At 39.8% G+C, this 25,526-nt stretch overlaps 1 protein-coding gene and 1 non-coding gene across 6 annotated transcripts in view; both read right to left on the bottom strand.

Annotated features, from left to right (window-relative positions):
* Positions 1 to 8,465: 8,465 nt before the first annotated feature.
* Positions 8,466 to 8,571, bottom strand: LOC132538799 (U6 spliceosomal RNA). Its single transcript, XR_009550122.1, has one exon. It is a non-coding gene; the product is annotated as a U6 spliceosomal RNA (small nuclear RNA).
* Positions 8,572 to 20,786: 12,215 nt separating this feature from the next.
* Positions 20,787 to 25,526, bottom strand: part of PDZRN4 (PDZ domain containing ring finger 4) — a 410,716-nt gene continuing 405,976 nt past the window's right edge. For all 5 annotated transcript variants that reach the window (XM_007531152.2, XM_060191555.1, XM_060191556.1 and 2 more), the window contains one exon: positions 20,787 to 23,119. In XM_007531152.2, the coding sequence (XP_007531214.2) occupies positions 21,590 to 23,119 (1,530 nt within the window). In that variant the 3' untranslated portion in view covers positions 20,787 to 21,589. The remainder of the gene's footprint in view (positions 23,120 to 25,526) is intronic.

The raw sequence follows: 25,526 nt of genomic DNA, 5'->3' as shown, positions 1-25,526 counted from the left end.
CTGGCTCCACACAAGCGGCAGACATATGAAGGCACCCCAGATAAGCATAAGGCCTTGGCTCTCTGCAGCCTCGTGTTTTACGAAGGCACTGTGATTCCTATTTTTCTTATTATTTTTCTGAGACCCCTCTGCCATGGGTGACCTTCCTCTTTATGAAGAGGTTTTCCAAACCCTCTACTCTTTTTCCATGAGACAGTTTCTCTGTCTCTGGAACATTTTGCTCTGGGCCACACCTTGGTTCCTTATGACCATGATCGTAGAGCTTGGGAGATGTGCAGAGATTTCCCCTGGGAATTCTTGGACTCCCTCTCCTGTGTCTCTGGCAGAGAAGGATGACTCTAACTTGCAGAGCCTTCTCCAGAACCTTGGCAGTCCCCAAGAATGGAGACACATGGTTAGTTCTACCCTCCTGATTCGATTCTTTCTTCTATGGGAAGACATTTTTTGGGAATGGGTGCCTGCAGCAATCCTGCAGGAACCGTCAGAACCAGCCAAACTAGGATTTTGAGGCCCTTTTTGAATTAGGATGTCCTCCAGGACCCATAATACTATGTGGCAGAATCTGACAAATCTGCTTCAAAGAGGCCCCCCCCCCAAAAAAAAATGCTGGATGCAGCCATAATTTCTGGAGACATCCAGAAACAGTCCAAAAATATATATTTTTTTCTCTTTTGATTTTTTTTTACGTCTTAGTATAAATGTGAAACGTTTAATCTTGAAAACTGTATGAGTATGGGCAGGGGAGATAGCATAATGGTTATGCAAAGAAACTCTCATACATGAGGCTCCAAAGTCCTAGGTTCAATCCTCTGCACCACTATAATCCAGAGCTGAGTAGTGCTCTGGTAAAAAAAAAAAAAAAAAAAATGTCATTCACATGTGTTAACTCTCTAAGTAACTTGAGTTTGTTTAAAGTCCAAGGTAAAAAAATTAGGTAAAAATCAATATATCACTAACATGTGTTAACTAAGTAACCTAAGTTTGTTTTAAGTCTAAGGTAAAAATTAGTTAAAAATCAATATATTTTAACTAAATCTGGTCTGAAGATCCTATGCACACACCTAGGGTGTGTGTCTCCATCTTAAATAGGTGTAATATAAGGTAGAAAAGATGCTATTGGTATGTAAAGCTCTCATATACCTTCTCAGTTAAAGAGGTAGAACCAGCCCAGGTAAATGATAGATCACACAATGATTATGCTAACGATTCTCATGCTTGAGGCTTCTAACAATGGTTCTTCTGTTTACCTTTCCACATTTTATTGAGCTTAAATTGTTTAAACAGCCTTAAAATCATACTAGAAAGGCCTTCCAAATTATAAAGGTACTTAAACCAATTATAATCATTGAGTTTTCAATTATAGTAAACTTCTAATTTATTACAAGTTTTTTCTTCACAAGTAGGTGATTACAGCTATGTCAAGCCTTCACATGAAGAAGCATCTGCTCATATGGAATCCCCAGAAATCCATTTGGACCCCTGTCCTCTGACATTGCCCACAACTACAGCTTCCCCCCACCCAAAACCCATGATATGACCTGACACGATCTGGAGAACCTGATAGACTCCAAAGGACAGAACTTTCTTATTGCCTTTCTCTCGCCCACAGCTGTCTGCCCTTCTTGCTTCTGCTTCACCTGTCACCTTTTGGCAGTTCCAGCTCACTATCTACAGAAAGTGGAGTTCCAGTGTATGTCCTTCCCCACTGAGATAGACGTGCAGTGTTTCTTCCCCTGGCATTCCTTCCCCTGGTCGTTGGCATTGGACTGATGCTTCTATCAGACTTCCTTTTCCAATTTGCCACTTCCAGTTTTTAAGATATAAAAAGTGATGTCTTTGATCAATAAAGGCATTGCATTGTGTTCCTGCTCCGCCACGAGTTCCTGGTCTCTCTCCCACGAAGCTAGTCCGGCAATGCTAGCCCAGCAGGATACAATATTTGTGGCTGGAATTCCCTCTCCTTTAGAACTTTGTCTATGTCACTACACTCTCTCTCCTTGCCTCTAGAGTTTGTAAAGAGAAATCTGATAAAAGTCTTATAGCTCTGTCTTTGTATGTAACTTCTTTTCTTTCCCTAGCAGCCAGCAAAATTTTTCCTTGTCATTGACTTTTGATAATTTTACAATAATGTGCCTTGGTGTTGGTCTTTGTATTTATGTTGGGGTGATTGTTCTGCCTCTTGAATGAGAATGTTCTAATGGTTTCCTAAGTGAGGTAGGCTCTCAACTAAAATTGGACTTGAAGATGGACTCTGGGCCTTTGGCCTTGTCCTCCTCTTCAGATATACCTATCACTCTTATATTCGATCTTTTGGAGTCTGAAATTTTAAAGTGAGTTCCTTCAGTCTTTCTAAACCATTCCTCTCCCTCATCTTTGAATTGAGTGGGCTGGCCATATCTTCTAGATTGGAGATTATTTCTTCTGAATGTGTGGGTCTACATCTTATGCATTTTACCTGGGTATGGTTTGTAGTTAGAGTATCTTTTTACTCCCCGGAGTTCTGACTGAAGTTCTTCTTTCAAGATCTTAGTGATCTTTGTTAAAAGTTCCTCTCTCATGTGTTTTAATTCCATAGTAAAATGCTCTTTTAATTCTTGCTTAAATTCTTGGAGAGCCCTTATAATGAGTGCTGTGTAATCTATCTCTGAGAGTCTCTCTAAATTTGTAATTCGTTGGATTTCCTCTGTTTCATTTCTTTCTGGATGATACAACATATTTGGCTGTTTAGTTCTGTTTTTCTGCTTGTGCATTATTTGTGCTGGTTATCAATAGCCAGAAGGTGGTGCTACTGTGATCTCTAGGTTTCTCTTGCTTATATGATATGAGGCATGTGGGACGGGAATTGGGGGCAGGGTGGTTGTTTTGGACTGTCTTGTGGTCACAAATGCACTGTTTTATGTTGTGGCCTTCCCTTGAATTCTGAAGGCTAAAGCTCCCCTGAGTCAAAGACTGAGAGGTTTTAAGCCCCTGTCTCTTTTTTCTTTTTTTTTTTCTTTTTTATAAAAACTAAACATATACAAAACCATAGGATAAGAGGGGTACAACTCCACACAGTTCCCACCATCTGACCTCAGCATCTCATCCCTTCCCCTGATAGCTTTCCTATTCTTTGTCTCTCTGGGAGTATAGACCCAGGGTCATTATGGGGTGCAGAAGGTGGAAGGTCTGGCTTCTGTAATTGCATCCACACTTAATATGGGCATTGACAGCTTGAGCCATACTCCCAGCCTGCCTCTCTCTTTCTGTGGTGGGGTGGAGTTCAGGAGAATCGGAGCTCCGGACACATTAGTGGGATTGTCTGTCCAGGGAAGTCTGGTTAGCATCATGCTAGCTTCTGGAACCTGGTGGCTGAAAAGAGAGGTAACATATAAAGCCAAACAATTTATTGATTAATCATGAACCTAAAGGCTAGAATAGTGCAGATGAAGAGTTGCGGGGGTTGGGGTGTGTGTGTGTGTCTCTGTTTTGTAGATAGCTAGTAGGCCTATTTTAGTTCTATTCCAAAGGGTCTGTGACTATACTAGCTAACCTTATCAAAGCAAAGGATTGCAAAAGCTGAATAAGGGCAAGAGACTGGCATATTCTAACGATGAATCTTTATTCACTATAGGGCCCTATCTCTTCTTCTGACACTAGGAACAATGTTACTTGCTTGCGGTACTTAAAGGAAATCGCCAAAAATGGCGCAGCTCAGCACCCATGCCTCCCAGAGCTCTGATTTAACTTTGCTGTTCTTCAACCTGTGCCGGTACTTCTTTTCGCTCCAACCACACGCGAGCACCCTCCTAAAGCTGCAGAACTTTCAGCTATAGATTATGACTTCAGTTGGGTCTCTTGTATTTCAACCTGGGAATATTTTTAATAGAAAAGAATATCAAATGATATTCTACTTAATTTCTAGACATCCAACTGATTGGTTGTCTTATTTAAATAAGTATTTTTATAATATATTGATATATATTATCTGAAATGAATATTTGATATCATAAGAGATTAAATTTTGTCAATTAAAAATATCATTAGGTGAAACATAGAAAAGTTTTCTATATTGATAGCTGGAGTAGAAATCACTACAATTCCATCTTTTGTATCTTTAAAGTTGACTACACACATAATCTCACATAATCTCAAATTCAGCAACTCTACTTCTTTTAAAAAAATTTTTATATATATTTATTTTCCCTTTTTGTTGCCCTTGTTTTATTGTTGTCATCATTGTTGGATAGGACAGAGAGAAATGGAGAGAGGAGGGGAAGACAGAGAGGGGGAGAGAAAGATACCTGCAGACTTGCTTCACTGCCAGCTCTTCCTGCCATATGCACTTAACCCACTGTGCTACCACCTGACTCCCAGCAATTTTACTTCTAAGTATGTGTTCAGTAGAAATGTATATGCCATGTGCACTATTATTTTAGTATCAGTAATGTGAAGTACTATAAATGGTTATAAGTTATAGAATGGCAATATATGTATATTAACATTTATTGATTTTATTTCATTGGACAGAGAGAAATAGAGAGGAAGAGACACCTTCAACAATTTCACCACTCCTGAAGTTGCCTCCTTTCAGATGAGGATCAGTAGTTTGAACTCATAACTTTGTGTATGATAGCATGTGTGCTCAACTGCGTATTCCACCACCAGGCTCCCTAGAATGGCTACATATATATTATGATAATCTCACAATAGATTACTTTACAATAGTGAAAAAATATATATACATACAAATATATATAATGTCATAATTTAACTTAGTTTACAAAATGTTGGGTCAAAGAAGCCAGACTCAAAACATTTGTACTGTAGGATGCCATTTATTTAAATGTCAAAGCAAGCAAATTAATTTTTAGTGTTAGAAGTCTGGATATGTTCTTACCGCTAGAAAAGATAGTGAAAATATTGGGGAAGAGAGAGGACTGGTTCTGGAATATTAACCATACTTCATGACCTGGAAGGTGGTTATATAATTGTTTTCATTTTACTTTGAAATATCAGTTTAAAATAAAAATCACTTACACATGAGTTTTTAAAAAAAATTTTAGAAGGACAGCATGGATGCCCAAGGCTTTCTGAAGGATAGAGACACTGTAAGAATGCATTACAAGTGTCTATTTCTGATTGCCAACAGATAGGGCGCCCCTCCCCCCACCCTATCTTCTTTCTCTTATAAACTCCAAAGTGCTGTGCCTTTAAAATGGACAAGTGAAGCAACTGTGAAACTATTTGCTTTCCTCAAGTAATAATTGCAAATAACTTGTTCTAAACAACCTAAGGTAACAGTTAACACTACTAGGTCTTAGGAGATCGGGTGTGTTCAGGGTGATATGGCCATAGACAACACTACTTGGTCTAATCTCCCCACTTCTTTGCTACCAGAGTTATTGCTGGGGCAATGCATGACAAATCTACTGTTCCCCATCTCTCTCTCTCTCTTTCTCTTTCTCTCTTTTCTTGCTATCTTACTGACTCACTTGCTCTCTTGCTTGCACAGAGAGAAATTGAAAGGGGAGAGGAAGATGGAGAAAGTGAAAGAGAGACAACAACCTGCACTTCATCACTGGTGAAGCTCCCCTCCTACGAGTGGGGACCAGGGGCGTGAACTGGGGTCCTTGCACATGATAATGTGTACACTCAACCAGGTGCACCACTGTACAACCCCCTATGCCTAATTTTATATTTCAAAGAAGTTGTGGTTGTGCTCAGTTCCCAACAGGAGAGTAATTCTGTTCTAAATCTTATTTGAGGCATATTTACTGAGACCACACTAGTACCAAGAATATCAGTATTTAACATCAAAGCAGAGGAAATTGATTTGAATAAAGACATTGAATCCATTCATGGAAAATCTGATAATGAGATAGGTAATTCAGCAATTAGAAATACTGGGAAGTCGCAACCAGGTATTCAGAGCCAGGGCCACAGTGTAGAATTTGGAATTGTGGTTGGTCTGATTGATGTAAACTGTCCCCATGCAGGAGATACTGAGATGCTTTCTGAAAGTCATTCAGCTTCCTTAACCGATCAGTGGATAAAGAATGTGTGCTGTGGGGGCTGGGTGGTGGTGCACCTGGTTGAGTGTACATGTTATATTGTGCAAGGACGCTGGTTCAAGCCCCCAGTCTCCACCCACAGGGAGAAAATTTGCAAGTGGTGAAGCAGGGCTGTAGGTGTTTCTCTGTCCCTCTCCCTCTCTACCTCCCCCTTCCTCTCAATTTCTGGCTGTCTCCATCCAATAAATAAATATAATAAAAAAATAAAAAGATAGTTTACATGAACACTTTAAAATATTTATTTATTTATTTATATTTTGATAGGACAGAAAAAAATGTAAGGGAAGTGATAGAGAAAGGGAGAGAGTGAAAGAGAGACCTGTATCATTGCATCACTGCTTGTGAAGCTTCCCATGTGCAGGTGGGAGCCAGGGGCTTGAACCTGGACACTGTGTGTACTAAACTGGGTGTGCCACAGCCTGGCCCCTACAAGGATATCTTCTAGCCTGACTTACTGTGGGATATTATATAAAAGAGTAGAGCTGGAGCTCTCATTTGCTGTAGATATGTCCTACATTTCTCTGGCCCTGAAATTATGAGCTGTGGAAACAGAAATAAGCTTTCAAATACATACGATTAGAAGTGAAGTGAGAGTAACATTTTGAAGTTTCTTTTCATTTTTGGAGACAACTTCACTTCCCCCAGATGACTTGAGATGAAAATTTTTTTTTTTTTACTTTCAATAATTAAATTTTGATCAATCATGATAAAGGAAATATTGCATATCTTTCTAATTTCTCTGTAAATAATCACAAACAATTGTCATATAGATAATCAAAGAGTAGATAGCTAGAAATGCAAAGGAATATACAATAAGCATATGTGTATATATGATTAATAAGAATTTTTAAAATTTTGGGTGTGACATTTGTAAGCGTCTCAAAAATTGTTTGCTTTTCATGCTCTAATTAAGTATTTATTTTGTGTCTAACTGAATTCATAATTTTAAACTTTAATTAGAACCCCTGACAGTTTACTTGCACAAAATCTGGTTGTTCCCCAGGAAGGGGAAAATGCCAAGATTTTTCTTGCATTGCGCTGTCATTGCTTCCATTGACTGAACTCAGCTGACACAGATCTGGGAGTTTACAGTCTACAGGGATCAGCAGAGAAGCAGAAGGGGCGCTCAGGAGGTGGCAAGACAAAGTGGGAACTAAATGGCCGTTTTACACTTTGCTGGTAGAAGTCTGAGGTGGGGGAGTATTTATAGTACTGCTCACCCAAACTAGTAAATAATACTATTCCCTTTAAAAATAAGTAAAACCAAGAAAATTATTATATATATATATATATATATATATATATATATATATATATATATATATATATATTTAGATATTCACAGAGAGGCAGAGAAAGAGTCAAAGAGACTACAGCACTGATGTTTCTTTCAGTCTGGGAGGAGCCAGGCTCAAACCTGGGTTGTGGACATGGCAAAAGCAGCACACTCCTTTACCAGCACAGGAAGAGATCTCTTTTAGGACTAAATGGAAAAATTACCAAGTGCTAAGGTCAGTTTCCACATCAATTAAGTAAACAAAGTTCATCCATATTAATTAAGTAAACCAAGTTCATAATTTTTTAGTTGAAGTTATAAAAAATTCACAACTCTATAAAAACAAAATCTCTGTTTTCACAGATAATTGGTCTGAAAAACCTTCCATGAATTCTAAGATGATATTTATGGTTTAGATAATCATGTTTCAACGAGTATGTATTTATGTATTTGGTTGTGGGTTCCTTTCAGATGCTACTAGGAATGTTTCTAAGATCCAGTTCTCTTGAGTTGAAGATAGCTTTAGGGGAACTGGCAGAACATGTGAAAGGGATGTTCTTACCTTCCAATCTTAATAGGCAGAGAAATGACATTTGCAAATGTGAATATAAACAGGATAGGGACCAGAAGGAGAACTCAATGGCAAATTCACATAGTCTTCAACGTCTTGACACCTGGAAGTTTCCAGGTCATTGTTCCCTTCCTGGAAACCAGGTCTTTGTGGCCATGAGGAGCATGTCTAGTGAAAAGACAGGAACACGGGATGGCATAATTGATAACCCCTAACAGGTGCCCCTCCAGTTCTATCCACTGTTCTGAACTCTATATTTGTAATTTTATATATGTACATTTTTTTTTTTTGCCACTAGAGTTAATGCTGGGACTCAGAACCTGCACAACTCGACTGCTTTCTGATAGCTATTCCCCCACCCCCTTATTCTCCTTGTTTTGATAGAGGGTGAGAGACAGAGATGTAGTGAGCAAGATACCTTCAGCACTGCTCAACCACTTATAAAACTTTTCCCTCCACAGGTGGGGCCTAGGAACTTTAATCTCAGTCCCAAATGATAATATATGTGCTTGACTAGGTGAGCCACTATGTGATTCCCCCATATCTGTTATTTTATTTATTTATTTATTTAAATATGGAACGCTTCACAATTTGTGTGTCATCCTTGCTCAGGGGCCATGCTAATCTTCTCTGTATTGTTCCAATTTTAGTATATGTGCTGCCGAAGCTAGCACATTTTATTTATTTTTAATTAATTAATTAATTTTTTCACCACTCCTGTCACCAAAGGTCTGTTTCCCTATCCCCACTCCCATGGATAACAACTATAGTTTTCCCTCAGTCTTGAAAATAGGTTGACTTTTTTTTTTCACATTTGTATATTGAATTGTCTGTATTCCACATAGAAGTGAAACCCTTCTATAGTTGTCCTTCCCTCCTTACTTGCTTCACTGAGCATTATCTTTCAATCCCATCCACTTTATTCCAATGACACAATCTCTTTCCCTTTTATTGCGGCATAATACTCTGTTGAGTATATGTCCCATATTTTTTTTATCTAGTCATCGTCAAAGGGTATTTTAGTTGTTTCCAGGTTTTTGCTATTGTGAATAAAGCCACTATAAACACGGAGATGCATATATCCCTTTGAATCAGTGTTATTATATCTTTTGGGTATATGCCTAAGCAGTAGAATTGCTGGGTCATATGGTATTCTCTATACTGTTCTCCATAGTGGTTGTACCAGTTTACATTCCCACCAGCAATGTGTAGTAGAGTTTCTCTCTCTCTCTCTCTCTCTCTCTCTCCACGCCTTCTCCAACACCTCCTCTCTTTTGTTTTATTGACGGGGCACATTCTCACAGTTATGAAATGGAATCTCATTGTGGGTTTATTTTTCCTTAATATTTTATTTATGAATTTTAATGAGATAGATAGATAAAACAAAACACAGCTCAGCTCTGGCTTATGGTGATGTAGGAATTGAACCTGGGATCTCAGAACCCGAGAAAAGAAAGTCTTTTGCATAACCATTATGCTTTCACCCCCAACCCCCCACACCTGTGATTTTAAATTTTCCAATAGATAAATTTCTCTGAATTGTCCTAGTGATATTTAAAAGCAACATGCCCAAGACTAAGTTGTTAATTGTTCTTTCTAGGCCATCTTTCCTATGCTAGTCTTGTTCTGCTACTTATATCATCATTCAAGCAATTCTCCCAACTAGAAACTTGAACAACATACTTCTTCCCTCTTGTTGTTTCTCAGTCTATTTCTTGTCCTCTAAGACTCTGCTGTACTACTTCCCTAATATATTTACGAATGTAATTTGACATCAGCATACACTATATCATTACCATCATCAAAATCCATTTTCCATCTACCACCCTTCACCTGTTTATATACCCCTTCCAAGGTAAGCATCTATTTGTTATATGGATCTAAAATATTGATTTTTATTCATTTGGGGTTTTAAATAGAATAATTTCTCACTTAATGTAATTATGGAAATCCCTGAGGTTTCTTGACTATATAATTTCACCCTTTTTGGTAGACAAATTTTGGTAGAAAAATTTTACCTAGTTTTTCCAGATAGAGGGTAAGAGAAAGGGATAGAGAAAACAGACTCGACTGCCTTGCTCCACCACTCATGAAGTTTCTCCTTTGTATTGTGCTTCCCTGATGTGCTGGGACTCAAATTTGAGTTCTCTCGCATAGTAAAGCATGGGGTGGGGGCAGGGCGGTAGTGCACTTGGTTAAGCACACATAGGATTTAGCACAAGGACCCATACAAGGATCTGGGTTCAAGCCCCTGGCTCCCTGCTTGCAGAAGGGAAGCTTTACACATGGTGAAGCCAGTCTTTGGGTGTTTATCTTTCTCTCTCTCTATCTCCCCCATCTCTCTCAGTTTCTCTCTGTCCTATCCAATAAAAATGGAAAAAATGGACACCAGGAGCAGTGGATTTGTAGTGCCAGCACCATGCCACAGCAATAAGCATAGAGACAAAAAACAAACAAACAAAAAACCAGAGTAAAGTATGCACTCTTTTTGGTGAGCTATCTTCCAGGCCCTGAAAACATGTATTATTTTTATTTATGTTAAAATGAAGTAATATTGCACAAAGTAGCATCAAGTAAACTGATGTTATTCATAGATCAGCAATAGTCCACTTATAAATAAAATTAGTATTTGACTTCCTTCATCTAGTTCACGTAGCATAATACCTTTTAGATCCACCCATGGTATCACATATGACAAACTTTTGTAATTTTAATAATAGGTATTATTCCATTGTGTATATGTATTGTATACATATGGGAGTAGAGATCATATTTTACATATTTTTGGAGATCAGTCATTTTAGAGATCATGGGCATTTAAGGCTGATACATGTATTTCATGTTAGTTTTATCTGTTGCTGAAGTTACCTTTATTTAAAGGGCTATACATGTTTTAGAAATAAATATTTCTTACCTCTTCCAGTGTGTTACCACACCTTAACCCTCGTGAAAATCACCAATGTCCTTCCACCAAATCTATGGAATCCCCTCTATACCTGTAACCCACACACTCTCCTTTCTAGTCCCCCATGAAAATGTTAGTTCTGCAGGAGACCAAGGAGTTGTTTTCATGTAACTGTTCACCTGCTTTGTGTCTTTATTTCCTCCTAATGAAAAAGGACATGTGGTATGCTTGTTTTACCTGTCTCTAATATTTCTTGCAGGGTTTAGATTATTTATTTATTTACTTTATACGAGAGAGAGAGAGGCACGGTTCCAATACCTCACTGTGGATTTTATCTTCATTTCTCCAATGAAGTGATAAAGAATATCTCTTTATGTTCTTGTTGGCCATCTGTATTTCTTCTTTCAATAAATGGTTAGCCATTTTTTCCCTGTTTTTTTTTATTACAATGTTAAAGTATATAAGTTAATTATATATCTTGACTATTAACACCTTGTCAGATGCTTGCAATTATCTTCTTCCATTCATTTGGTTGACTTTTCATTTTAACTCTTTATTTCTTTTGCTGTGCAGAAATTTTTAAGATTGATGTGGTCTCATTGGCTTATTATTATTTTTTTTTATTTTGCTTCCTTGACAGTCAGATCTCTAAAGATAGTTCTTAGGATAATGTCTAGGATTTTACCATTAATGTTTTCTTTTATATATTTGATAGCTAAGTGTCTTATAGAAATATTTAATTAATTTTGTATTGATATTTTTGTGTGTGGCATAATGTAGTGTTGAACTTTATTTTATGTGACTGTACAATTTTTCCAATACCATTTATTGGTGAGACTGTACTTGCTCCATTGTATGTCCCATGTATGTGCTTCATTATTTGTGTCATATATGTATAGGTTTATTTCTAGGTTCTAAATTCTGTTGCATATAACAATGTGTCTGCTTAACGGTTTATACCTTGACATTTTGAGTACTACAAATTTGCAGTACAGTTTGGATTCAGGAAGCTTGACACCTGCGTATTTATTTATTTATTTATTTATTTATCCAGAGCATTGCTCAGCTCTGGCTTATGTTGGTATGGGGGACTGAACCCAGGACCTTAGAGCCTCAGGCATGAGAATCTGTTTACATAGCCATTATACTATCTCCCCCACCCATTTATTACTTTTTCTAAGGATTGAGTTAGTATTGGGGATCTTTGTTGATTCTAAGCTTTAGAATCAACAAATTTTGCTCTACTCCTCTGAACAAGTGCCACTGGAATTCTGGAAGGAATTATATTAAATAGGTATACTTCCCAGGCAAAATGTCCATTTTGATAGTGTTAATCCTTCAATCCATGAACATAGAATATCTCCCTTTTGTGTGTTTTCTTTAGTTGCATTTAGTAATATTTTATGATTTTTTATGTACAGGTTCTACTCTTTATGGTTTAGGGAAGGGGAGATATAGAGAGGAAGAGAAAGGGAGATACCTGCAGCACTGATCCACTGCTTGTAAAGATTCTTTCCTCCAGGTGGGGACCAGGAGCTTGAACCCCTGAGGATAACATGAGCCCTGAACTAGGTGTACCATAACCTGGTCTCTAAATTTTTTTTTGTTATTTTTTTTAAATATAGAACTTACATAGCTGTTGTAACAAGAACCAAATGAATGAAACCCAAACTACCCATTTTTTAAAATAAATTATCTATTTATTGGACGGAGACTGCCAGAAATTGAGATTCAAGGGGGAGAGAGAGAGGGGGAGAGAGAGACAGACAGAGAGAACACCTACAGTCCAGTTTCATTACTCGTGAAGCTTTCCCCTTGCAGGTGGGGACCAGGGGAACCCAGGTCCTTGCGCACTGTAATGTGTGCATTTAACCAGGTGCACCACCACCTGGCCTCAACTACCCAGTTTTTTAAATACAGTAAACATCTCAATAGATAACTCTTTCAGAAAGATATATAGACTGCCAACAGGCATATGAAGAAAAAAATCTCATCCTAATTTATACAGAGAGAATTGAGAATAAACCCACCAAAAGATGTCTCTTCACACTTATGAGAATGACCTATATAAAAAATGATGAAGCTACTTGTGCTGATGAAGGTGCAAGGAAACAGGAACCCTTGTGCACTGCTGGGGATGTAGATTAGTGTATATGCTGTTGAAATGAAAATGGGTTGGATTTTTTTTAAAATATAGAAATACCACATGATTTAGCAATGCTATATTTAAATATACATCAGATGAACTTGGAAATACTAATGTTTATAGCAACATTACTTATGATAGTTAAAAAATGGAAGCGTTTCAAAGGCTCATACATGCATGACTGAGTAAGGAAATTGTAGTACAGATATTCAGTGGAATATCACTGAGCTTTAAAAAAGTTGAAATCTTGGGGTTGGTGGTGGTGCATCTGGTTGGGCATTAGGACCCAGGTTTAAGTCCCTTGTTTCCACCTGCAGGGGAGAAGCCTCATGGCTTCTCAGGGTAAAGCCGTGCTGCAGGTGTTGTTCTATCTCTCCCTTCTCTGAGTCTCCCATCTCTCTTGATTTCTCTCTATCACTATACAAATACATAATTCAATTAAATATTTATAAAGATGAGATATTTTCTCTTGTGGATGACACGGAGAAAACATAAAGTAATTGTTCAAAAAAAAATACCTGAAAATGATAAAAAGAGACAGGGTGGGCTGGGAGATGGCTTCCCTTCCATCTTAACCGCTATGCATGAGGACCTGGATTTGAGGCCTAGACAGCATATGGAAGCACCATATATAGCAGAGGCTTCATAAGCTGTGGAGCAATGCTGTGGTGTCTTTCTTTTCTCTGGTTTCCCTCCATATTTGTCTCTTACCGTCTACCTACAAGATGAAAAAACAGAAGAGCCTACCAGGAGGGGGATTCCACAGGTGTGAAGCCTCACTGTGTGTGTGTGTGGGGTGGGGCTTAGCAGGAAAAACCAGCCAAACCAATAAACAAAAAGAGTTGGTGGTTTCCTTATGTGTAGTATATAGATAATCATGAGGGCACAATATAAAGCAAATACTCCTCTTACATTGTGAAAATAAGTTGAGCTTACTGGAGAGGGGCAAGGAGGAGAAGTGGGAAGGAATGCAGAGGGAGTTAATCTGAAAACAGGAATGGTGTTCAACTCTGGTGGTGTGTGATGAGGTCCATACACAGAGGTATGAAACTGCCCTTCTGAGTAGTGCTGCAAATTAATGCAATAGAAATTGACCAGCTGGCTGGAGAGTGTTTCTCATTGAAAATGAAGGCTAAGGGAAGCTGAAGTATCACCCTGGAACATGTGTCCTCAGGGTTGGAACCAGTTGAGCTTTCTTTCCAGCTGCAGTGTATCTCTTTAAACCAATGATTCCCTTTGGGTCTTTTCTCTGCACAGTATCTCCGTTGAGTAAGTAGGGTTTTTTAAAAATATTTTTTATTTTTTTATACTTATTTATTTATTCCCTTTTGTTGTCCTTGTTGTTTTATTGTTGTAATTATTATTGTTGTTGTTATTGATGTTGTTGGATAGGAGAGAGAGAAATGGAGAGAGGAGGGGAAGACAGAGGGGGAGAGAAAGACACCTGCAGACCTGCTTCACCGCCTGTGAAGCAACTCCCCTGCAGGTGGGGAGCCAGGAGCTTGAACTGGGATCCTCACGCTGGTCCTTGCGCTTTGCGCCACCTGCGCTTAACCCACTGTGCTACCGTTCGACTCCCGAGTAAGTAGGGTTTTAAAGTCCACTGCAATCTTTACATTGCAGCAAATTTCTCCCTTTAGGATTCTTTTTTATTTTAAAATTTTTTTTTGCCTCCAGGGTTATTGCTGGTGCTTGGTGCCTGCACTACGAAACCACTGCTCCTGGAGGCTATTTTTTTCCTTTTTTTGCCCTTGTTTATCATTGTTGTTGCTATTATTATTATTATTAATGTTGGTATTGCTGTCGCTGTTGGATAGGACAGAGGAAATAGAAAGAGGATGGAAAGGGAGAGAGGGGGAATGAGACACCTGCAGACCTGCTTTACCACTTGTGAAATGACACCATTCCCCCCCCCCCCCACAGCTGGGGAGCTGGGGGCTTGAACCTGCTTATGCTGGTTCCTTATGCTGGCCCTTGTGGTGCGCTTAACTCGCTGTGCTACTGCCCGGATCACCAGGTATCATTTTATATATTATTGGTACTTTTGTGTTTAGTGCTCATTTAGTAATGCATTTTGATGAATTCACCCCTTTATTATACATAGTATCTTTCTTTGTCTCATGTTGCTGTTATGGCTAAGAATTAATTTTATCTGCCATAGGTTACCACCTTATTTGGGCTACCAGATGGCTAGAATATCTTCTTCTATAGCTTTTATTTTTAAGTATATTTAATCTTAGAATCAAGGTGAATCTCTGAACATAGCCTATAGCTGAGGTATTTATTTATTTAACTAGATCCAAACATATGTGTGGTTTCACCTGTGAACAACTTTATTCTTTCAGACAGAGACAAAGAAGGGGCATAGAAAGCATATTATGCTAGTATCTTTCTATACCAAAGTACTTCCTGCACGGTGCCAGGGCTTGAAGCCTGTTTTTTTGCAACTAACAAGGCCCATGCCCTATCCAGTCAGCTATCTCTATTCCTCAGATCTTACATTTTCACATTTAAAAGTACTACAAAACTTTCCTATAGTGAATTTAGTTCATTTACATTTATGTTGATAGCAATATTTAATTAGTTCAAATAAAAATATCTCTTGCACCTACTATTTACCACTAAGTTCATATGAGTATCTTTCATAATTACTTGCAAAATATGCAACCCTAGTTCCTGTCGAATCTCATTCCTTTCTAATCCACTCTTTATCTTGCAATCTCATATCACTGAGATTTCTCTAACAATCTCCTAGTTGTTCATCTGTGTCCAAATGTTGGATGCAATCCGCGACCCTGGGACTCGGGAAGCAAGAGCACTGCCATGGGGCTGTAGCTCACTCCCACCCACAAGGCCGAGCCTGGAGAGCCTCTAAGCTTCTGGTACCTGCAGCTGGGGCCAGAGCTCCAGCTACTAGAGGAAAAACCTCCTGCAGAGAAACGACCTCCCGGGGGGAACCCATCCTAGGTCCTGGTCACAGAGGCCTTCTAAGCTGGGCCCGAGGCTTCGACTACTCGAGGGAAAAACTCAGGCAGAGCAAAGACCTCTGGGAACCGATCCGCGGTCCTGGCACTAGGACGCGAGAGCGCTGTCTGGGGGCTGTTGAGCCCACCCAGCCCTCTAAGCCTCTGGCGCCTGCAGCTGGGGTCTGAGGCTTGGATTACTCAAGGGCAAAAACTCGGCAAAGACCTCCCGGGAACCAATCCGTGGTCCTAGCACTCGGAGGCGAGAGCGTGCCATGGGGCTGTTCTGCTTGCTCAGCCTACCCGCCAGGCACAGAGGCCCTCTAAGCCTCTTGTGGAAAAAACAAACAAACACGCAAACAAAAACCAGCAGGGAAAATACCTCCCAGGAACCGACCAGTGGTCCTGACACTTAGGAGGCCGAGAGCACTGCCTCCTGGCTGTTAGGCCCATCTACAAAGACCTCTGGCCCCAGGCCCTCTAAGCCTTTGGTGGAAAAAAAAAACCCAGGCTCAGATAAAACTTCATGGGAAATCTGATCTGCGGTCCTGGGGAATAGGAGCAAAGAGCGCTGATTTAGGGCTGTTGCTCTTTCCCACCCAACCAGCGGGGCTGGCCTGGAGGCCCTCTAAGTCTCTGGCACTGCAGGCAGGGCACCCAGGCTCCAGCTACCTAAGGAAATAACTCAGCTTGAGAAAAGACCTCAGGGGGTTTGACATAGGGAGACAACAGCACAGCCCCTGGGCTTTTGCTCCCTTACCACCCCCACCCCCCCTCTTCCGCTGGGTTTGGCAGTTCAAGCTTCTCACTGCTGCTGAGGCCGGGCTCGAACTACTGTTAATGTTGAGGCTGAATAGGCTGAAATCTAACTGAATGACCTTTCTGTAAAATGAATTTGATTTTAATTCCTTCACTTCTTTGCATATGAAACCTTTCATGATCTAATTCTTGTCCAAACTCTTCCATCCTTCTCATAAATCAGGTTCTAGTGATAACGTTTTGTGGAGAGAGTAGCCAGTGCACCTTTTCAGTGAACAGAGACTGTCTCAACTAAGTTAACCAGAGATTTCCTCAGAATTGTAGGGTTAATACTCACCACAGAGCTCCCTCCCTCTTCTCATCTCCTCTAGATATCTGCTAGTATTAGACAACTCCTGTCATGAATCCAAAAGGTTCTGAGAGTGTTGATGAGGTGATAGTTATCTTTAAAATGTCTCCTAGTAACAAGAGATGTGACAGGACAGCTTGTGACTAGTGCAAGAAGAGGGCAGACATTACTTTGCATCAATGCATTGCTTAATTACACTTTGAAACTTCAGTAGTCGATGGCAAATTTACTGAAGATAGCTTCAAAACAAATTGTGGAATGGCTACAGCAAAATGAAACTTGGCTCAAGATGTTTCACTCTTTACTGCCCATTTTAAGGACTGTTAGAAATGACATGGGCGTCTACGGCCATACCACCCTGAACACGCCCGATCTCGTCTGATCTCGGAAGAAATGACATGGGCGTTGAAGGGGTTGGAAGATGGCTCAGGCAGTAGAGCACACACCATGTGCAAGGACCTAGGTTCAATCCCTGGGCCAGCATATATTAGGAGCAGCTGCAGGTGGTTAGGGGGTGTTTGATGTGCAGTGGTGATACTGGAGTATCTCTCCTTGATTCATTTCTTTTTGATATGACAGAATTTGAAATGAGAGGGTAAGACAGGAAGAGAGAAAGACACTTGTAGCAGTGCTTCATCTCTTGGAAAGCTCCTCGTCCTGTTCTCCGCGCCCCCCCCCCCAAGATCCTAGTGCATAATGTGTTTGCTCAGCTGGGTGAGTCACTGCCTAGAACCTCTTTCTACCCTTTCCTCTTCATATTTAAAAAAAATGGTGGGAGTCGGGTGGTAGAGCAGCAGGTTAAGCGCACATGGCGCTAAGCATAAGGACCGGCGCAAGGATCCAGGTTCAAGCCCCCGGCTCCCCACCTGCAGGGAAGTTGCTTCACAGGTGGTGAAGCAGGTCTGCAGGTGTCTTTCTCTCCCCCTCTCTCTGTCTTTAAAAATGGCTAGCAGGAGCGGTGGAGTCATCAAGTATATAATAATTTTGGAGACAAAAAATAAAATAAGCATTGGAGATCATTTATCCAGTATTCTTATTTTATAAGTGTGGACAATGGTGAGTTGAGGAGCGGACATAACTTGTTCAAGAGGACATAATTGATGAGACTTGTCCCTGTGTGAATCATTTCTCAGTGACATGAGATCTAGCAGCGTCTAGGAAGTCCTCATTCCTTTTCTTACTGACCATGAACCTACACTGACTGTTGTGATGCAGCTAGGTTTCTGTTCATGCACTTACATCTTTTCCATATGTAAAAAGTATATAAATAATACACATAAAGCCTCAAGCAGAGTCAACACTGGACGACCTCTGAAACAGCTTGTTCTTTGTTTTTTGTTTTTTTTACCATATCTATGTCTTGAGATATCTCTCTGATTGATTTTCTGATTAGCATTCTGTTTCAGAATGAAGTTCAGATACATTAAATGATCACAAATAGAAACCCATGCTATACTGAATTACTCCGGCTATAATGAGAACACCAGGTAGGGCAAGTTTCTTGACACATTTGAGTAAGCTTTGCTCCCTATAATATATCTCACAAAGACTCCAAGATACTTAAGGAATTTACATCTTATTCTTAGCACCATTAGAGAGGTGAAAGCGGAACAAATATCTTGGTTTATTAATTTTTTTTGTTGTTCAAACATAGTTGAATATTGAACAACCAAAATTGACTATGCTACATATTAAAATGCCAGATTTTAGGATCTGTAACAATTCCACAAATAGATATCCAAGAAGTTTTATGTTTTTACAAGATGTTTCTGCTAATGGATATGGCAGGTGGCACAAAGGAAAGGGGTGATAATAAACTTGAAGTAGCACCTGTTAATAGTTATGTGCTGGTTTGCTGTAGAGAAATAATCATAGGCTCACTGGCTGAGCAAAAGCAAAAGCCATTGCCACAATTCCCTACCACAGGTCACAGACAATTAAAAAAAAAAAAAGATTGTCCACTAAAACATAACCACATACAGAATGTCAGCTTGTTTGATGATACGATGGTAGAAATGGCAATAGTCTTTGGACTTTGTTTGAAGAATTAATGGAGCTTAGGTGAAAAAAGTTGCTTTAAAATCTGATACATATTCTTTTGATATTGCTTTCATCAAGGCTTCATGCACATAGCAAAGTAGGTGCCTACCCAGGAAGCTATCCTGTTGGCCCCTGATAGTCATTGTCAAATTGGAGACAGCAAATAGTGAAAAGAACAAGCCTGAATCCAGATCTATTGCTTAATAACTGTAGAATTTGTGGCTAACATTTCACATACATAATATAAATATGTATGATACACAGTATAATAAAAGCATATTAACCACAGTTTGTCTTTTTATGAAAATAACAGCTAGTATATACTGGGAGGGAGAGGCTGGGTGCTGGTACACCTGGTTGTAAGGACCCAGTTTCAAATTCCCAGTCTCCACCTGCAGGGGGGAAGCTTCACAAAAGTGGTAAAGCAGTGCTTCAGGTCTCTCTCTATCCCTCTCCCTCTCTATTTCCACCTTCTCTCTTGATTTCTCTGTCTCTATAACAAATTAATGTGTATCTTTAGAGATATTAATTCATTTAGCTCTCATCCTATAAAATACACTATAAGTACCTCCACTTTGTTGAAAAGCAGCAATGTCATTAACTTGCCCCTAGGAGCAAGAGATAACTCACAGGGATTGTGTATACTTTGCCACGTGTGGGGTCTAAGTTCAAACCTTGGCATCCCATGGGAATGCTGTGACAGCAGAAGTTCAGATACTATAGTACCTCTCCTGCTTTCTCTGTTTAAATTTAAAAAAAAAGGAAAGAATAGGGAGTCGGGCAGTAGCGCAGCGGGTTAAGCACACGTGGCGCAAAGCGCAAGGACGGGTAAGGATCCCGGTTCAAGCCCCTGGCTCCCTACCTGCAGGGTTGTCGCTTCATAGGTGGTGAAGCATGTCTGCAGGTGTCCGTCTTTCTCTCCCCCTCTCTGTCTTCCTCTCCTCTCTTCATTTCTCTCTGTCCTATTCAACAACAACAACATCAATAACAACAGCAATAATAACTACAATGATAAAACAAGTGCAACAAAATGAAATAAATAAATATTAAAAGAAAAAAAGACTAAAAAAAAAAAGGAAAGAATAAGTCAGCTAAGGAGAGGTGGACAGTGTAAGGTGAAATACTATCTTCTGCCAAAAAAGAAAAGGGAATATAAACTTAGCAAATGGTAAGTCTTGGGAGGCAATGAGTAAGTAATGTATAAGTTAAGAAACAGGAAGTCGGATACTGCCTGACAAGCAGGACCCTAATTTAGACATAACCTGTGAATGCAAGACTGGGATAGTAATGCATGTCCTGCCAAATCCCAAGCAGCTATTTGGGAAAATGTGAGAACAACCAGGACACATGTGACAATGATGACTAATATACCACACTCAGGCCTGACACAGCATGGGAAAAAATACTCAAATATTGTGTGTCCATTACATTAAGATTGTACCCAGAATTGAATGAAAATTTGATTAGACACATGTTTGCACACACTTGGTTGACCTGGCCTTCCACTCTGAAGTAATGACAACTGACACTTAACTACTTGCACACAGTGTCACTGTAGACATTCTCTGATATTTCACAGATTCTGTTTCTTAACAATTTTCTTACTTATATAGTTGACAGGTAATGAATAATTCACAGCTGTTTATTGAAAGTTAAGTGAGTATCTGCTAGATGTTCTACATATATTATCTAACTTAAGTTTAGTAAGAATATGTAACACAACAATCTGTGGGAAGTATTTCAAGACAATTTTATTGAAAAAAGCAATACAAAATGTACACATTTTATAATCCACAACCAGGAGTCTTCTAAACAGTATTCATATGTAACTAATTTATATCTGATAACCACAATGGACAATGAAAATAAAACACTCCTTGCTAACTCTTAATGATAATCAATAATTTCTCTCTCTCTCTCTCTCTTTTTGTCACAATTACCACAGTGGGTTATCTGGCTACATGACTAAGGTCACTACACATCACAGGAAGATTGTCCACATAGACTTTACTTAGACAAGAACAGTGGCCATTTGTGTGTTAAATGTACAGTGGTACGTTAAGAAGAGTTTTTATGCACAAGACAAGCTGTGGCACACGCTTTGATACATATGCCAAGAACAAGCATAAAAATGTTTTGGCAATGAGTTGCTCTTGAAAGTAGAAAACAAGTGAACTAGAGAAATAAATCCAGATCTTAACTTACAATAGATACATTGAAATAGGAAATTAATTGGCTTTCAGTACTTTTGTTCAAGTTTTTTTGTTTGCTTTTCTTTTTTTATATATAAATGTGTAATATGAATATATCACAAGTTAAAGAAAGATCTCAGCCAAAAAGAAGGTACCGGCATATGAAAAACAAATGAAAAAATTACCAGGTAACTTTCTGCTTAGAAAAAATTTAAACTATAAAGAGTCACAAAATATATATAAAAATGCCACATTGAACGAGGCAATCATACTCTACCCAAACTGGTAGCACCCTCTGAAAAATCAGTTGCTTCCTGGGATCTGGGGCGGAGGGGGTGTCATACGGTGGTGACTGACAGAAAGGCATTATGCACTCTAGTGCCATCCGGAGACTTGGTCCCATGGGTCATCAGTTCTTGGATTGTCATCCAGTTGTCCAAAATTTTCTTGTTCCTCTTTTTCATCATCTTTTTGTGGCTGAGTTCGATGATGTTGATCTCCTTCTTGCCCTCGCCACCACTCTGCGGGCTCTCCTTGAGACACTCCAGCCGGCTGCGCATCATGAACTCACGGCGCCTCCGCTGCTCCTTGGCGCGCACCAGGTGCTGCTTCCTCTCCTCCTTGCTCCAGTAGCGTCCCATCTTCATCTCGCTCATCGTGTCGTCGTCTGTGGTCATGCCGCTCCGCTCCTCCTTGATCTTTAAGGCACGTTCTCTCAGGATGCGATCTCGCACGGGTCTCTTGGTTATGTAGCGTGTCCCGTCGCTCCTGATTTTCACCTTCCATTCCATCTTGGGTTCGGAACACTTCTGAGCGTCCTTGCACATGCTCACCAAGCTCAGCTGGCTCTGGGCGTACTCCACCGCAGACTTCTGCTGAATCAACTGCATGTAGCTTTGATAGTGCTGGGCATGTGCTGGGATGTTGGCATATCTGTAGGAGGAGCTGTGATAGGGAGAGAGATAGGGAATGCGCTCACTGCCTGTCTTCTCTGGGTCAGAAAGCTTGTTGCTCTCCGCGGGTTTTTCCTTACCTTCAGTGGTGCACCCCAGCTCCGTGGTGGTTTTGCCTCGGGCAGAGGTTGACTCTTTACTGCTCTGTCCAGAGGAGGACTGATGGGCAGCCATCGTGCTGCTCAGGTTTTTCTTATTGGTCAGGTTGATCACTCTTGGAAGTGAGCTGTCAGGGGATCGGTCCACCGTGAGTGGGGTGCTTCGGCAGCTCTCAGCTGTGTTGTAAGCGCTGGAACTGTCCTTGTCTGACTTTTCTGGATGCTCGATGATGTCATCTAGCTTGACCCTCTGCATATCTATGCTAGTGTTATAATTCCGGAATCCCCCATCATGCAGTGCCCATATGTCTCCATACTGGTCTGTCACTTTCTGAAGCCGGTGAGCTTGCATGATATTCTGACACTCCAGCTCAATGTTTCTCAATTCTTCGTTCAGCAGCTGCAGCTCATGCTCCACTCCTTCTTGTTCACCTTGATTGCATTCTATTGTGCTGCTTGAATAATACAGATCATAGTCTCCGTGGCTTCTGATTTTGCATTTGAGCTCCAAGAGCTGCCGGAATCTTTCACACTCATCCTCTGGGTTGCCAATGCAGTCTGAGTCAATGTATTCACCCGACAGGAAACTCTCATTGCACTGAAGCTCCACACTTCCCAGAGTGTCTTGGCTCTGCCCCAGCTCTCTCTTGCTCTTCAAAGACCTGCTGTTGCGATCCTCAGCTGCATTTTCCTGTTCTGAGCTCTCATCATTTCTCAGGCTTTCATCCGTGCGCCCCACACCACTGTCTTTCTCGTGGTTGTTGGATGATGATGTTGCTGTGTCTGTGGTGCCTTCTTCTTCTTCTTGCTTTTTGGGCTGAGAAAACAAGGAGGAGTGAACAAATGAGATTATTTTGAAAAACACTGTTGGTAAACTTACTTGAAACCAGTACTTCCTGGCAAGAGTACAGTTCCTAGAAAGCTACTTTTATTTAAGTAGTGACAAGAATTTTAGATATGAAAGCAATTAACTCATAGCAGTTTCTTGTGGAAAGGAGAACAAAAACTGCTTAAATAGAGCTGTGATATATATATATCTATGGCCTTATGTAAATGTGGCTGATGTACATATAGAAGGACACACTGAAATAAGTGATTCTTGTCTCTAGTTTTCTCTGACTTCAGACATTGGAGTACAAGTATGAAATGTGTTGGCCTCAGCAGTTCCTGAAGTGATAATACACAAAAGGAGAAGTAACACAATGCTTAAATGATCTTCAGTAATATGAAGAGAGAGAGAGAGAGAGAGAGAGAGAGAGAGAGATCACTTTTACTTTCTGAGCTTTTCTCAAAATCAGAGAAAATTTCATTGATAGAAAATATATTAATAATGGGGGCCAGGCAATGGTGCACCTGATTAAGTACAAGGACCCTAATTCAAATCCCTGGTCCCCACCTGCAACAGGAAAGGGGGGGGTGCTTCATGAGTGCTGAAGCAGGGCTGTAGGTATCTCTCTCCCTCTCTACTCATCTAATAATAAATAAATGAATGAATAAATTTATTAAAAAGAAAGTATACTAATAATGATAAGCCAACTCCAAAATTTGAGTTAGTTTAGCATTTTAGGCAAAAACTTCTATCTATAGATAGAGAGCCTTCATTCTAGATGATTTTAGCCTATTGGTGGTAGAGAAAGATCTAAAAGGTCAGTGCCTTCTCCAGGTCCAGGATTCCCTCTATGTCTAGGTTGTCATCTTCCTGGGCATGTGTGTTTTGATTTCATTTCCTTTACAAAATCAGTTTTCTCAAAGTCAACAGTAATATCTTAGGACTTATTTGAATTACTTAAAAATATTTTTCTACTTTTATTCATGAATTCCAAAGGTGAGTTTTAGTAAAATAATGATCTTCATGAATATCTGAGCAACACTAATGACCAGACATGGACATCAAACATTTGGTGTCAAATATTTACACATATGTGTGTTGGGAACATGTGTAAGCCTGATAGAGCTTAGGGAGAACCACCCCCATCTTTGGATGGAGGTCTGAGAAGATAACCTCTTGGTAAGTCTCTCTCAACCGAGGTGAGCATAAGGGGGGAAACTCAGACTTGGTTCTTTCCTTCTTGACTCTCAGGCCCACAGATACCCCAGTAGTTCCCTCCATTAACCACAGGCCACATGGCTGCAGATGCACTTATTCAAAGTCACCTTCTGATCACAGAAGAACACGCCTTATCACACACTTCATCACACACCTCAGACCCCAGACAAGAGAAATTCCAAACTATATGGCCTTTTGATATTCATCTTCTCTCTGTCTCACCCTACGAGTTTAACCCCTATGCTTCTCTCAAATACCTTTGGATAATTGAGTTGCTTGTGTCATGGAGAATAACTGTTTTGTATCTCATCAATTCCTGTCATACCAGCCCCCTACCTTAGGGGCATGCTGACTGTTAAGAAACCTGTAATTTCTGTCATATTTCAACAATAATTAACTTCATTGCTTTTCTATTTAACTCATGTCCACTTTGCTAATAAAGGGACTCTAGGATTCTGGGACTCAAGGACTCAGATTCTAGATTCACGCTAAGAGTCCCCTGGTGTCTTTTACTTCGTGTCACCCCTGTCGTGAGTGAGAAAGAACCAGCCCGTTACCTTTCCCCTGGAGGCCACCCTGCCAGAGAAGGAGAGAGACACCCCGAAATATGTGTATATAATGTCTGTATATATGTACATGTGTATATATGTTTGTGCATACACATCTATCAATATACATATCAGCTCCTTAGTAATGTGGGCTTTTTGAAGAACAACTGACTATCTGCTTGAAGCAGATGCAGATGTAGTTCTTTCTCTGTGAATAGAGTACAATTACATTTTTTTCACCAATAATTACGCAATACTTGACAGGGTAGTCCTCTAGCTTGAGTTTTCCTTATATCTGATTTGACTTACTATACTTAAATTAGTATAATATATATGAATACTATATACAGTTTTCCCTATAGTAGGTGCAATTACATTATTGCATATAGTTAGACTTGTTATTTAAGGTGCCAAATGGATAACACAAGATGTTAGGAAACATGTCCGCAAAGGGCTTTATAGTTATGCATCTTTTTCATATAAGTAATGTCAAAAAAAAGTAGAACAAGTCAGACATGGGAGTATACCACCATGTAATCTCAGTCTTTCCCCATAGTTATTTCCTTGTTTGTTGAAATACTGAGGTTGATTAAAATATTATTGATAAAAGTAGATGTTATGAATAAGTA

This window comes from Erinaceus europaeus, chromosome 5 (genome assembly GCF_950295315.1).
Source record: "Erinaceus europaeus chromosome 5, mEriEur2.1, whole genome shotgun sequence".
NCBI classification, from domain to species: Eukaryota; Metazoa; Chordata; class Mammalia; order Eulipotyphla; family Erinaceidae; genus Erinaceus; species Erinaceus europaeus.
This window is presented reverse-complemented; position numbering and strand designations above follow the sequence as displayed.